This window comes from Pinus tabuliformis, chromosome J, assembly GCF_031772625.1.
Source record: "Pinus tabuliformis cultivar Carrire ecotype Pingquan chromosome J, CPIR1, whole genome shotgun sequence".
Lineage (NCBI taxonomy): Eukaryota > Viridiplantae > Streptophyta > Pinopsida > Pinales > Pinaceae > Pinus > Pinus tabuliformis.
Window position 1 is genome coordinate 1626561203 of NC_142295.1, and position 15264 is coordinate 1626576466.

The following is a 15264-nucleotide window of genomic DNA, read 5'->3' on the forward strand; positions in this document are numbered from 1 at the left end:
GAATTCTGTAATTTTTTGTCAAAGTCAACAGCAGTCGACGCTGCCCTAACCAGCCAACGGTCAAAGTGCTCCAAAAATTTAGGACAAGGCAGCAAAGAATTTGGTCTTTCCCTCAATCAAATTTGGTCAAAACAGTCACAAAATTTTGCCTCAAAATCAGTCAAGGTCAACCCTACAATCAAAGTTGCCTAAGGTATACGGTCAAATGTGATCAAAGTGCCCAGAACAATTCGTCCTCCTTTCTCCTGAATTAGGCTTCCAAGAATAGGTCCAAATCCCAAGTCAAAACCAAAGTCAAACCAATTCCAAAACCCAAAATCAACATTGGTCAAGCAAATCTAAAACAAAAGCCATACTCGTTCATCAGAATTTCCATTCTCCTCTTCGCACGTGTGAGCTCAGACCCTGCAATTTCAAACTTGTACAAACCAAAGAAGACGAATGATGATGTGATGAGATGCCACCAAGAAATGCTAAGTCATGTCTATTTATATGTGGTTAATGAGGTCGAATTTCTTTGCCCAGGCCAATTTGTAATTTTTGTGTGATGTGATTCCACGTTAAAAATAATATTTTTTCCTTGTGCAAATTCAATTCTTCCAAGGGCTAGAGGGGGCTCCAGAGGGTGAGGAGGGCTTCCCAAAGGAGGGAAATTCTCCCTAAGTTGCCAAATTTCGACACTCCCTCTCAGCTAGAGAGGAATTTTCGACTACGTAAATCTCATCTCGAATGTCTTGTCATCATGGTCGATGTATCATATCGTATCTCGACTCTACTCATCTCTGCTCATCTCCGCTCATTTGTTGAACACTCTTGAATCTAAAGAAGAAGAATAATCATAGGGGATATAAATTTTCCACCTTATATCCAATGACAATAGGCGAGATACTACTTACCATGAAAGGTAAGGATCACACACTATCCTATTGTCCGCTAATATTCCCACCTTGATCCTCAAGAATCAAGTGGTAGAACACCTGCATCCCATCACTTGAGTGAGATACCACTTACCATAAATGGTAAGGATCACACACTATCTCAAGTCTCCTCACCCATTGGCCAGATGGGTGGCAATCCCAACAAGCCCAACTTGTGGGTAGGATGCATACTGGGGTATACTCTGTCAAGTCCCAGACTTGATGGTAGGGGGAGATACCCACTTTTCATAAGTGACAAGGATCACACACGCACGCACCCTATAGTGACAATAATCGAGATACAAACTTACTGCAAGGGGTAAGGATCACACACTATCCTACTGTCCAGGGTTCCCTCAACCCCAAGAGCTCTATAGCTCCATTCCCACCCTAGGAGCTCAAACGGGGGGGAAGAGCATATTGCATAACGCAATGTTGTCGATCACCCGTGACCCTTTCCCAAGAGGATCACATCCACGAGTCCAAGTTGCCCCCTAAAGACCAAGAACATCCCTTTCGGCAAAGGCTTGGTAAGAACATATGTTATCTGCTCATCAGTCGAAATGTGATGGAGTCTTATGGTTGCTCTCTGCACCATATCTTGGATGTAGTGATATCTAATCTCAATATGCTTGGACTTTTCATGGAACACGAGATTTCTGCCAGTCAGATCCCACTCTTATTGTCATAATATATCACTCTTGTATCCAGTACTTGCTCAAACAGCTCTCCAAAGAGCTTCCTCAGCCATACTGCCTCACAGCTAGCCGTGCTAGCAACAAGATACTCAGCCCCAGCCGTGCTAAGAGCAACGGATTTCTGCTTCCTTCTCATCCAAAATATCATGAAAGATCCTAGGCTAAAACAACATCCTGATGTGCTCTTCTTATCAACAATATTTCTAGCCCAATCAACATCAGTGTATCCATGTAGTCTCACATCTCCAACAGTATATCTCAATCCAAGATTAATAGTCCCATGTAAGTATCTCAACACATGCTTAGCAGCAACCCAATGTGCATGTAGAGGCTCAGTCATGAATTGACTCAGAGTGTTGACTGCAAAACATATGTTCGGTCTAGTGTTCACTAAGAACATCAGTGCCCCAATCAATTGTCGGTACTCAGAGGGATTTGCCAAGTCAGGTCCTGCAGCTTCTCCACATAACTTCTTGAAGTTCATCTCCATCGGTGTGGCCATGGACTTACATTCTACCATTCCAAATCTCTCCTGTAGCTTGATAATATATTTTCCTTGAGAAAGGAAAATCTCACCAGGTCTCTGCCACACCTCTAAGCCCAAGAAGTAGTGCATCAAACCAAGGTCTTTCATCTCAAATTTAGAGGCCAACTCCCTCTTACACTCGAGAATAAGAGGCTCTCCACCTATCAAGAATAAATCATCAACATATAATACTAAAATCAAGGGCATACCTTGGACAACTTTGAAGTAAAGATTCAAATCAACATTGCTCCTCGTGAATCCAAAGCTTCATTAGATAGCTATCAATGCAGACATACCAATCCCTAGAAGCTTGCTTCAATCCATAGAGCGCTTTCTTCAGCCTACACATATGGGTCTTCTTGACTAGCTCCTCAAAGCCCTGTGGTTGCTCAACATATACTTCTTCCTTAAGTACTCCATGTAGAAACATGGTCTTCACATCCATTTGGTGAAGAGTCCATCACTGGCTAGCAGCAAGGGAAACAATAGATCAAATAGTAGTATAGTGGGAAACCAATGCAAATATGTCATCATAGTCCTCTCCCTCATTCTAGGAGAAACCTCTAGCCACAAATCTTGCCTTATATTTCTCGATACTTCTATCTGCACCATGCTTGATCTTATACAACCATTTAGAAGTCACAAGAGACTTCCCTTCGAGTCTCGGAACCACTCCCCACACGTCATTCTTCATGATAGATTTATATTATTCGACCATAGTGTCCTTCCATACTTGTTCTTTCACCACTTCTTCAAAGGTGTGTGGTTTAGTCAGTATCATGTTGCTCATTGCTATAACATATCCCTGATATCAGCATAACTTCTTGCTTTAACTAAAATTTCCTCTTATAGCAGCATGTCTCTCAGCATCCTGTAAAGTATCATGAAGCCATAGTGGTCTCTTCCTGGCAAGAGGATCACACGGAGGGGGATCCAAGGGGTCCATGGGTTCCAAGGGATCATCAGCAAGTTCAATCTTTGGATTAGTCATAGGAGGGCCTTCTTGTATATCCATGGCATCATCCTTCTTTTCAACATTGGCAGGGAGAGGAGTATCCCTTGCTTTCCCAAGGGCAACATCTTCATCAAATGTCACATCCCTGCTAAACTCTATATTCCTTTGACCAGGTACATACATTCTATAAGCTTTAGAATTTTCACAATAGCCAACAAACGTACCCTTCTTTCCAGAAGGTTTCAGCTTGTTTCTCTTGTCCTTTAACACATGAAAGTAGACGGGGCAGCCAAAGACCCTCAAGTGTCCAACATCAGGCTTCATACTTGTGAAAACTTCCTTGGGAGTCTTGTCACCCAAGGCTTGATGAGGAGTCCTATTTTGAACATAGAACGTTGTGTTAGCAGCTTCACATAAACAAGGTCTATCTCCAATCGAAGAAGGAAGGAGGATGAAGTGCCAGGGAACAAAGTGCGAAAGAAGGAGGACGAAGTGCTGGGAAACAAAGTGCAGGAAGAAGGAAGGACTTGACTTGTGCTTGGAGGATATTCTTGTCAAGGGTCTAGGGTTTCGCATTGATCAATAAGAAGCTTCAATAAGAGAAATTTACGAAAGGATTTTCCTCTCTAAGAGAGAGAGGTTTTGCCTTTGCAAGGAGCCAACATCTTGTGTTCTTGTTCTTATGTTTTTGGTAGCAATTTGATAAAGTTAACACACATGCATTAATAAGAAGAGGAGAAGATTAAGCTAACAAGATAAATTGTAAAAGAGCTTCACAAATTGTTATCAAGTCTAGAAGAATCCTACTATACCTCATTGCCCTAGATTCTTCAACATGGTATCAGAGCTAAGGTGACACATCAAGGAAAGGGCATCTCAAGAACACTCATAAGGTGACTCATCAAGGAAGAACATCTACAAGGTTGAAGCATCAAGCCAAGAAGTCTCAATCACATCAAGGACAAGAAGGTCTACCATCTATCATTCATCAAGGAAGACTACAAAGCAAGAAGAAAAGCCTTATATAAAGGCACCTACAAGAAGAACAAATCAAAGAGGGACCTACATCAAGCTACACCATCTTCAAAAGGAAAAGCACTACAAAGTCAAGTCATCAAGCAAGTCCATTTGGAGAAAGCAACTTGAAGAACATCAAGATCTAAGGAAGGCAAGCCATCAAGTCTTCAAGAAGAAAGCAAGTCCACTACATCTCAAACTCTATCAAGTAAGTATATGTCCCCTCCTGAATATACCTCAATGTCTTTTTGCAAGGAAAGCAACAAATTGGTTGGGACCACTAACTTCCTTGCATGGAAGAAGAGGACTGATTTACTTCTCAAAGAGAATGAACTTCTAGACCACATCAAAGGGAATATCACTATCCCTGCTAAGGAACAAACTCAAGCCTTAGCCAAGTACAATAAGGATGAGACAAAAGCTCAAAGGATTCTAACAGAATCCATCAAAGACTCTCTCATTCCTTACATCTCCAAATTTGAAACCTCAAAAGAAATCTATGACAAGCCAATAGAGTTATTCTCAGCAAGCACAGCTAGAGAAGTGATATCTCTATGAAATGATTTGTACAAGATGAAGATATCAAAGGAAGGAATAGCTCCATACTTCATGAAGATCTCTGAGATGAGGGATCAACTTCAAGAGCTAGGAGAAGTCATGTCTGACAGAGAAATAACAATTGTAGTACTCAATGTTCTACCTGAGGATTGGGGCAACTTCACACCAAGCATATATGCCAAGAAGGAAGCTACTCCACTAAGTGAAATATGGTCTTTATGCAAGATAGAGGAAACTAGACTCAAAGCAAAGGATGATGTGGGGTCAAAGGAGCAAGCATTTGCAACCATGGCCAAGAGAAAGGGAAAATTTGGCAAATTTGGTCCACGAAGAACAAGCAATAGAGATATGTCCAAAATCCAATGCTTTAGATGCCAAGAATATGGACACTACAAAAGGGATTGTCCTAAACTTAAGAAGGACAACAACAACAAAAGAAAAAGGGAAGAAGCTCATGTAACTCAAGAAGTGAAAGAAGAAGACAAGAAGCAGAAGAAGGAAGATCCTCCAAATCTCTACTATGACTAAGTCAACCTCTTTACTTAAAGTCTTCTTTCAAAGTTTTGAGTAGTATAGGAGCATGTAGAAATAGAATAGAATGCATGGTTAAAGATATCTTCTAGAATATAGGAGCATGGTAGATATAGCTCAAGATATTCATGTAGAAGGAGCATACCTATTATAGGACCTCATCCACAATGAAAGAATAATTGATCATGATTAAAAATCTTAGAAGGCCTCCATCATCAAAAAGAAGAAACATTTGCAGGGTAAGGGTCTTCAAGATCCTCTGATAGAATCTTCAAAAGAAGGTTCATAAACAAGAGCAGATGTCTCATTGGGAGTCCCATTCATGGGATTCAAGAAAAGGATGATATGCAAGCAAGAAAAGATGAAGCAAGAAAGGCCACACCAAGGACAATCAAATGAAGCCAAGATGATCAAAGAAGAATCAAGATGAGGTATGTATGCATCAAAGTTAAGTCATGTCATCACATATATATTATTGAGTCATGGGAATAGTTCTATGGCATGATCAAGTATAAAAGGATCTCTTTCACCAATGACATGCTCGAAGGCATGTACTACAATGCAATGAAGGTCAACATAAAGAAGTGCTCCCATAAGGAGTATAAGGTGGTTGACTAATCATCCAAGAAGAAGCAAATGAAGAAAGAGATCAAGCATGTGAAGAACACCATGGTCACAAAGAATCACTATCTGACAAGATCCATTAAAGACATCTCCCGAAAGAAGGCATGACAACTCTGACAAAGGAAGAAAAAGATCAAAGGACCCTTGACACCTATGAAGGCCTTGGAGATAGTAAGGTGCAGATAACTGATTCAACTCTACAAAGATGTCATGATGAAGAAGCCATCCAACAAAAGCACCATTTGATGTTGAAGCAATATCAAGACGAAGTCATGAAGGGCTACTAAATCAAAGTATGGGAACAAGCAAGTACAACTAAGCATCCATGTGATAAGTATTCTGAAGCATAGACAAAATGACAAAGGAGTAGCCAGATGAAAAAAGGTCCTGATATATATCAAGAAGGCCACTTTCCACGAAGGGAGCAATGACATGACAAACCAGGAATGAAAGTGATCGATGGTCGGTGCCCTACCAAGAAGAAATTCAAACAAAGAGTTCATGACATCGAAGAAAAGAAGGAGATCAAGCAGCTGAAGGACCCATGAAAAATAAGTTGTTGATGAACAGACAAGTCCCTAGAATAAGAGGGAGTTCTAACAAGTTCCCAACTACAAAGGAGCTTGGGCAAGTTCCTTGTCATAGGAAACTTGGGCATGTCTTCCTCAATTAAGAGGAAGAGATACACACAACATTCTTGTCTTCACTTGGGAAGAAAGAGTTGGAGGATTGGGTAATCATCTGGCATCCGATACTCTTTGAGGATGTGTAGGCCATCCAAGACAAGAGTATGCAAGAGGACCGATATTCTTTGAGGGCTGGTAACCCAAGACAAGAATAGTCTTAGAAGGTCATACTCAGTGAACACCCGAGTGGGTATGTACCTTGAAAGAAAATGATTAAGGCGTCTATAAGTCATTGGTCTCGCCAACATTATGCTCTGATCTTATGAGAGATAGAGTTGTTAGTCAAGGCCTTGCTATGAACAATGTTGGTTACTATGATGCTATAACAGATGGATTGCCAATCTGGTTTCTCTAATGCGAATTCTTCAAGACTGAAAAATAGCCAAACACCTTGTAATGATTTATGAATACCTCCCTAGTTAAGAGGGAGTGTTGAAGAAAGTGTAACTAGGTTCGGTCTTCATAAATGTACTTTTGATATTTGTATTTATTTAAGAAAAGAAACATTATTTATGTTATATTTATCAATGAGTTTCTTTCTCATTGATATAGGTCTAGCACATGTCAAAGTGCTATAGGTGAGTCAAAGAGTCAAAAGAAAATGTTGAAGACCCTTAAGGGCATGTTACACCATGTATATATTTGTATAAGAGTCAAAGAATATCCCTCCAAGCAAAGACAAGTCCTCTCCATGCAACGACATCTTCAAAGGAGCCAAAACGAAGAAGAGAAATGAAGTCAGCCTAAAGGAGGGATAGTCCTCTATATATAGAGGCGAAGAAAAGTCGAGTTTAAGGAACCTATAGTGCAACGAAGAAGGATAAGTCTAAACCAAAGTTGAAGGGACTGTTTTTAGGGTGAAAAACAGTCACACGTGCGAGAAATAGAGGACAGTCTATGGTTACATCAACAGCAAGATCACAGTCATATATATCTTATCGTTTGGGCTAGAAAGTTAGGCCTATAAGGCCTCCTACTCAAGCGAAGGAGAGGCTCTCCCAAGCAAAGGTCAAAGGAGCCTAATATTCAAGGAAACCACCCACACGTGCGAGAAACTAGGGCTGTTGTGCTGTCACATCAAGCCTACAACTACACATCAAGAAGAAACTTGGTTGGTCAAGAGAAGGAAGGTGTATCCATAGGTGAAGGATCTCACTAAGTATAAAAGATAAGTATCTCTTCTAGAGCTCACATAAACAAGGTCTATCTCTAGTCGAAGAAGGAAGAAGGAGGATGAAGTGTTTCCAGAAGAAAGAGGACGAAGTGTCGAGAAACAAAGTGCAGGAAGAAGGAAGGACTTGACTTGTGCTTGGAAGATATTCTTGTCAAGGGTCTAGGGTTTGGTATTGATCAATAAAAGCTTCAATAAGACAAATTTACGAAAGGGTTTTCCTCTCTAAGAGAGAAAGGTTTTACCCTCGCAAAGAGCCAACATCTTATGTTCTTGTTCTTATGTTTTTGGTAGCAGTTTGATGAAGTAAACACACATGCATTAATAAGAAGAGAAGAAGATTAAGCTAACAAGATAAATTGTAAAATAGCTTCACAAATTGTTATCAAGTCTGGAAGAATCCTACTATACCTCATTGCCCTAGATTCTTCAACATTAAGCAGCAGTGAGAAATTCTAAGTACAACTGGATTCTGAAATCTGGCGATCCTACAGAGAAAAATACTGGCAAAAATCTGGTAAGGAATTTTCCTCACCCCACAGGCAAAATCGGGCTTTGACTACAGCTCCAAGTGGGTCATCCAAATTGTTTTTGTGCAGGCCTGAATCAGCTACTCCTTAAGCCGTCTAGTCTGTTGCTGACTGGGAAAACGTCTCTCCTGGCCTCTAGAATGGCTTTCTGGCCTCTAGACCTGAAACTCAATTTTTCCCTAGCAAAATTGAATTGCCTCTAGAGGTCCCTGGGCAGCCTCTCTGTGGTTATCTCTGCCTCTCTACAATGTACTCACCGGATCTGGAAAATATTCCTTCGGCCTCACTGTCCCTGCCCCTCTCTATCTCTGCTTCCTCTCTGAAGCTCGGACTCTTCCAGCAACTGCCTCTGGAAAATCGAACTCCTCAAGTGTATTCTCCATCTACCCATCAACTTCTTATAATCCTCTGTTGGACCTCCAATGACCAAGATTAAAACTTAATCAAGGGCCCAGATTAATTCCTAGTCGATCTGTGTGAGTTTCTAGATAATTTGCTCCTTATCTCAATTAATTCTAATTAATTAACCCCTTTCTCTAAGTTTAGACATAGGAAATAATTAAAAATAGGCTAATAATCTAATTGAGACAGTTTTAGGTGGAATTTCTAGACACAATTTTTGGGTTATGGAGAACTCTTGTGTTTTAGCCTCTCCACAAAGCTTCGAGACTAGAACACCTCCGATGCTACAAAAACTAACACTTCCCGCCTGATCAATCTCGCTCTACTACCATGTGAAAATTTCACTACTGAAATCCTATTGCAGCAACTGGAATTAATTCTTCTAATTGTTAATTAATTAAAAATTATTTGTTATGGCAAATATCGAAAAAATCACACTGCACCCTTGACAAATAAAACTACAGAAAGTAATAGCACTGGAAACTGAGAAATATTCTAGCACACACACAATAATTAACACAATTATTTTTGGACAAATGTCCTCGGAAAACCCAACTTTGAAAAACTAGTGCTGCAGCTGAGGGTTTTTATTATTATGCAACAGTGAAATTATTTGAGTACAATTTGGATGTCGAATATTGATTATCCTACAGAGAAAATACTAGCAAAAATTATCTGAGGGAAATTATCCTCACTCCGAGCAATCCCGGCATTGTCTGAGCTCTGAAAGGCTAACTGTCCAACCGGGCCTGCGCAGGCTCTGCGTCACTCTGGAGCTACCTGCCACACATGTTTCTTGAATCGACTTCCAATCTAGCCGTCTTGCCTGTTGTTGACTGGGAAAACACTTCTTCGGCACTCTGGAACCCCTTCTTAGCCTCCAGAACCCTTTCTTGGCCTCTGGAACTGAACACATCTTGTTCAATTAAATCGAACTGCCCTTTGAAGCTTTTGTGCAACCTCTTAGAGATATTTCAAACTCTCTGCAAAGTACTCACCGGATCTGGAAAATCTTCCTTTGGCTTCACTGTCCCTGCCCCTCTCTGTCTCTGCTTCCTTCTGAAGCTCAAACTCTTCCAGCAACTGCTGCCGCTCTTTGGAAAATCGAACTCTCCAAAGAAATCGATCTCAAGTGTGTGTTCTCCATCTACCCATCGGCTTCTTCTTATATTCTTTTGTTGGGACTCCAACAGCTAAGATTAAAACTTAATCAATGGCTAAGATCATATCAGAGTCAATCCATGTGAGTTTCTAGATGATTCACACTTTATCTCAATTAATATTGATTAATTAACCACTTTCCCTAAGTTTAGACTTAGGAAATATTTTAAAAGAGGCAAATAATCTAATTGAGGCACTTCTAGGTGGAATTTCCAGAAAAGATTTATGAGTTATGGAGAACTTCTATGTTTTAGTCTCTCAACAAAGTCTTGGGACTAGAACACCTCCGATGCTACAAAAACTAACATGAAGGGAATAAAACCTCCACTGTTTTAGATTCTTTTGCAAAGAAGTAGGGATTAGATTCTTTTGCAAAGAAGTAGGGATCAAGAGGAAGTTTACAATGCCTTACAATCCACAGCAAATTAGGGTCGTAGAAAGAAAGAACAGGTCCATAATAGAGACTGCTCAGACTATGGTTCATGACTTACAGGAATCCATGTTTCTTTGCACAGGGGCATGTTGTACAGCAGTCTACATACTGAATAGGTGTCCTCACATATTGTTAAAGGACAAACATGTATTAAAGAAACACGTCATTTCACGTTGACAATTTGGTTAGGGCACATCTTAGGAAAGAGTGCTATCCAAACAGCACACAAAACAAGTTGAAATGTGAAGAAGATAGGACCTTGCCAAATAGAAAGAACATTTGGAGGAAAAGCATATGAGATCGAGTTGTCAGAAGAGTCGGACATGTCATCTGAATTTAATGTACAAGACTTACATATATTTAGAGGTTTTGATCCTAATACAAATGAAAGTAGTGATGCAAATAATGAAAGCATGGAATCAAATTGGCGAGGATAATTGGTTAAAAAGCAGATGGATTAAACAGAAAAGATTTTGGAAGAAAAATTGATTAAGACACGAGCTATGAAGAAAAAAAATCTGGTAAAGTGAAGGAACAAATTAGATATAGAGATCACTTGGATTTCAGAACCGATGTATCAAAAGTTTTACAAGCCAATGAAAAATTTGTACGAGGACACACATTGCTATTTTTACAAGGAGAAAATGCACATAGGGTTGTGACAAGTACATACCACAGACACACTACAAACTGTTAGAAATGAGAGCAGAAAGAAAGTAATGTTGACATATAGACACTATGAAAAGGTAAGTGCCCCCAGCACTCAGATAGGGATGCATTTAGGAGGAAAACAAAGGCTCATAATACTTATGGAGGAAAAGTTACAAACTTCATAGGGAAGACCATTGCAGCATGGACACTGAGGTTGTTTGTAATGTACAAGGAAGGCCAAGAGTCAGAGAAGGAAGATGAACTATTATGGTCAAAATGAATAAAGCCGAGGGAAAAGCAGTTGATTGCCAACTTCGTTGGGAATTGTGAGAAAAATTGAGGATGAGAGTTCCAGAATAGAGATCTGAACTAGAGATCTTAGAAGAGAAGAACTACTCTGCAGGATGGTGATGTGATATCAATGTACATTTGTTTGTAGTCTGAATGTTATTAATGAGAATGAGTAAAACCCTTAAGATGATGTGTGGATTCAACTGGGCTGATGTTGGAGATTTATTTATATAATTGCAAAGTGTTACTTCTAGATATTTGTCATTGTTCTGCAATTGTAGGCAATCCCTTGATATTAGATTGTGGCTCAATGCATGACTGACTGCACCACTACCACTGCTCCATTGTAGAAAAATATATTACGTTCCTTTGCCAGCTTTTATTGTTGATCAAAACCTACATCAAGTTCTTAATCCAACCCAACAGTCCATTGTAATCATCAGAATCATCATATAACTAGCTCATTGACCATCCCTATGCTCAAGGTCTTTCTTATCAATTTACAACTTGCCAGACAGGTTTAGTTTCATCCTTTTAAAAGACAAGGTGCACATTAAAATTTGAATACTAAATGCATGTTTTATATTAGGAATCTTTTAAGGATATAACCCAAGGCTGCATACCTAGAAGATAAAATCCTTCCAAAGAAATTCAGCAGCTGCCCATCCTCTACTTGGCCTTCAGCAGGTTGCATATTCACATAAGTACGAGGGAAATGTTGAAGTAGTTTACGCACCTATCAATTAAATACTAACACAAATTAAGTAAATAAATCAATAGGAGGGAGATATAAGTATTCATTGGTATACTAAACAAAAAACAAATGGCCCCCATTTTAAGGGACATAACTATGTGGTTTCAATATGCAAGATAGAACCCACTACTTAGTGCCCCATTAATAGGTGCACAAGTTATTAAATGGTCGAAGATTACAAATACTAGAAGGTTTCAACATAAAAAAATGGACAATAAACAGTAATATTTCACAAAATATAGACATTCATGGCTACATGTGGAAGAAAATTGACCACAAGCAAAGACATTGGTCCACATATAAGTATTGTTTGTGGGTAATAAGAAGATTATGGCTTCACTATGATATTGAATTAGTTATGTTCTAACTCTAGCTATTAATTCAAAAAGGTTGTAGACACAAATGAATAGTAGTAAATTAAGTTAACAATAAAGAAGAGTGCCCTCTTAGAACTTGCAGACATATAAGCTAATAAAGAGAACATCCTTTCACCCACACGAAAGAACACATGAAATTGGTAAATACGTTGATGGTCCAACTGCTATGAAATTACAACAATTGGCACCTAAAGACAAGGGATAATCAGTTGCCTTACAGCATAATAAAGACATTCGCATCTACAGCTGTATTGATAAATATCCCTTTGATAAATGTTTAGCATTTTCATTTCATGCACTACCGTCCATGATCAGGCAAACCACTCAATGCTGAGCCAAGACTCAAGAAGACTAATGTTTTTCAAGTACATAGATGATGTGCATTGATAGATGATGTGCGTTGATAGATGCAATGAACTTTGACAGAGACTTGACAGAGTACAAGGAATGACAAACATCCAGTAGACCATAGCTTTTAGGTTCGAGAGCAGATAATGTAGTTCCAACTTCCAACTGCCCAAAGTAAGATTCAATGGACACCACTTGAAGATGAAATGATTGAGGTATGAGGTATGAACCATTCTAAATAGAGGAGCAAAGAGGAAACAATATTCAAGGTGGATCAACTTAAGTCATGTCAGCCTTCAACCTAAACATATATAGCATGACTGAACTGTACCAACTTGATCAACAATGACACTTTTCTCTTTGCCAACAAGTGGTATTCATACAAAATCATCAGGAGTTTCCAACTTTCCACATTTAAGGAACAAGATGATGAGGGTTGTCCTTCTTAAAAGGAGAGGCTTCATCCCCTGGCCTGATAGGACTTACCAGCTCTCCACTTACAAGAGATTGAGTCAAATAAGCATCTTTCAAATGTTGTATCTATTACAAGATTGGAAGGAGGTATTACTGTCTTTACTGGGACTCAAGTGATCCCCACTCCAAACCTTTCGTTGTCATGACCAAAGAAGTCCAGTTCTATCCATGAGGGAGAGTTTCAAACGCAAACCACAGGTTGGACCACTCCAACCAAAAAGTATTAGGAGGATCACCTATTTCTTCCATAATGACCCATATATTCACAGCAACCAACTGCAAGCAAAGGTTGTAGAGGAGTGAGGGCTACTCCTAACATCCGAGGCCGAAAGAAAGAAGTTATTGATTATTCTCTGTCCATTGAGTTGTAGTTGTGAGGAGGTCTGGCAAGCAAGAGCGCCCTGCGTTGTCTCTGTCTCGAACCATTCCCTATGACTCTCTAAGGATAAGTCAACTGAGGCATGGTACTGCATCTACGGGTCAGTCTCAAAGATACCTATCTATCTCGTAGAGGGGGGATTGCGGTGAACCCCAAGGTCTCACCCTTCTCCCATCTGCTGCATATTAAAACTCTGTCTTCCGCTTATTGTTTCGATCAGACGAAACAACCTGGAAGTACAAGGTAATAGTTCTAGAAATCCCAGAGTGAGTTGAGGCATGCAAGAGTTGAGATTTGTGTGTAAAGATCTCCCTGATAAAAAGGGCTAGGCATCTCTGGTCCTGGTATCAGAAAAAAGTAGATAGGGATCTCCTGGAATCTATGTAGACAAAATGGAAACATCCTCTGATCTCATACTAAATGGGGCACCTGAAGATGAGGTGCCACTCAGTCTCCGGCTCCTGTAGATGGCACACCTAGCAATTTTTGTTCGATCGAAGAATATGATGGTCAATCTCGATTCTAGGACGGTCTGTGCCCACACGACATTGCCCAAGGGGTATTCTGAATCGAGTGCAACCAATGTCGATGCAAATAAGGGGGGGCGTATGATGAGGCCATCCTACAGCTCTAGGAAATGCTCCAAATAGAGAGACATCTTCGGACCAAGGCCCATAGGAGGTGAGATCCATATGACCTAAGTGTATAATCGATAGGTATCCTCTTTGATGGACTAATTTAGCATCTGTTTAGTCAGAAGAAGATGGCTCGGTGCATCACGAGATAATCTAAATGGGGGGAAACGCTCTAGGGAAATGGCCACAGTCTGGAGGAATTTGAATGCCTCAGAAAACCACCCTCGAGATGTTGGAAATGTGGTAGCCATGGTCGATATTTTCATCATGTGGAAAAATGTAAATTTTGAATTTTAATTCTTTGCCTCCAAATATTTCAAGTCAGCCTCCTATTATTTTAAGTCAGCTAGGCCCCAAAAAGGCACTCATTCAACCCCCCTTGAAATTTATTCTATATAAAGGAGACCTCTCCTCCACATTTTGGTACATCGATTTTGATCTTGATGATATTTGATCCAGTGAAGTTGGGAGTAGGAGGAGGGGGGTCGAAAATCTCTGAAGGAGGGCTATGGGACATGGCTTGGCATTTATCTTATTCTTGGTTAATGGTTTTGCTATTATATTGATGTTTTCTATGATGTATTGATGAACTATGAACTCTCTCTCTCTCACATAAGGAAAGACTTTTTTGGGTTTTTCCCTTATGGGTTCGCCCTGGACTCAGGTCTAATTTCTGTGTCTCGTTTCATGGTTTTATGCTTATTTTCTATTGCTCTTTCATGCTTAATGATTGAATTTTCTTTTGTATAACTGATTAATGGTATTGGATGAATGATATGTGCAATTAATGCTAACTGAATCATTGGAAGTATTTATCTGTGGAAGGAAATTTTATTCTAGGTTGTTTGCCCTAGAAATATCAACATGGTATTAGAGTTATGGTTCGATGAGCAGTTGATAAAAATGGCTTCACTTCCGGATCATCTCTAAGGCCTCTATTCTGCTTATGTGGCTTGACCAATCTCTTTTAGAAGGCTTAACTTTATGTCAACCTTGTACTGTGATCTGAATCAAAAAGATTGTGGAAAAAGTCTATAAGTTGTAATCTTGTTATCTTATCTCTAGTATACGAGCTCCTGTGACATCAAATATCTTTGTGAAAATATGCAAGAGAGAGCCAAATTTCTGTAAGGCTACGCTAAAGTT

General features: G+C 39.7%; 1 protein-coding gene across 4 annotated transcripts in view; it reads right to left on the reverse strand.

Annotated features, from left to right (window-relative positions):
* LOC149233725 (ATP-dependent DNA helicase homolog RECG1, chloroplastic/mitochondrial-like) overlaps nt 1-15264 on the reverse strand; it is a 513467-nt gene that overhangs the window by 422577 nt on the left and 75626 nt on the right. For all 4 annotated transcript variants that reach the window (XM_089379840.1, XM_089379841.1, XM_089379839.1 and 1 more), the window contains one exon: nt 11775-11887. In XM_089379840.1, the coding sequence (XP_089235966.1) occupies nt 11775-11887 (113 nt within the window). The remainder of the gene's footprint in view (nt 1-11774; nt 11888-15264) is intronic.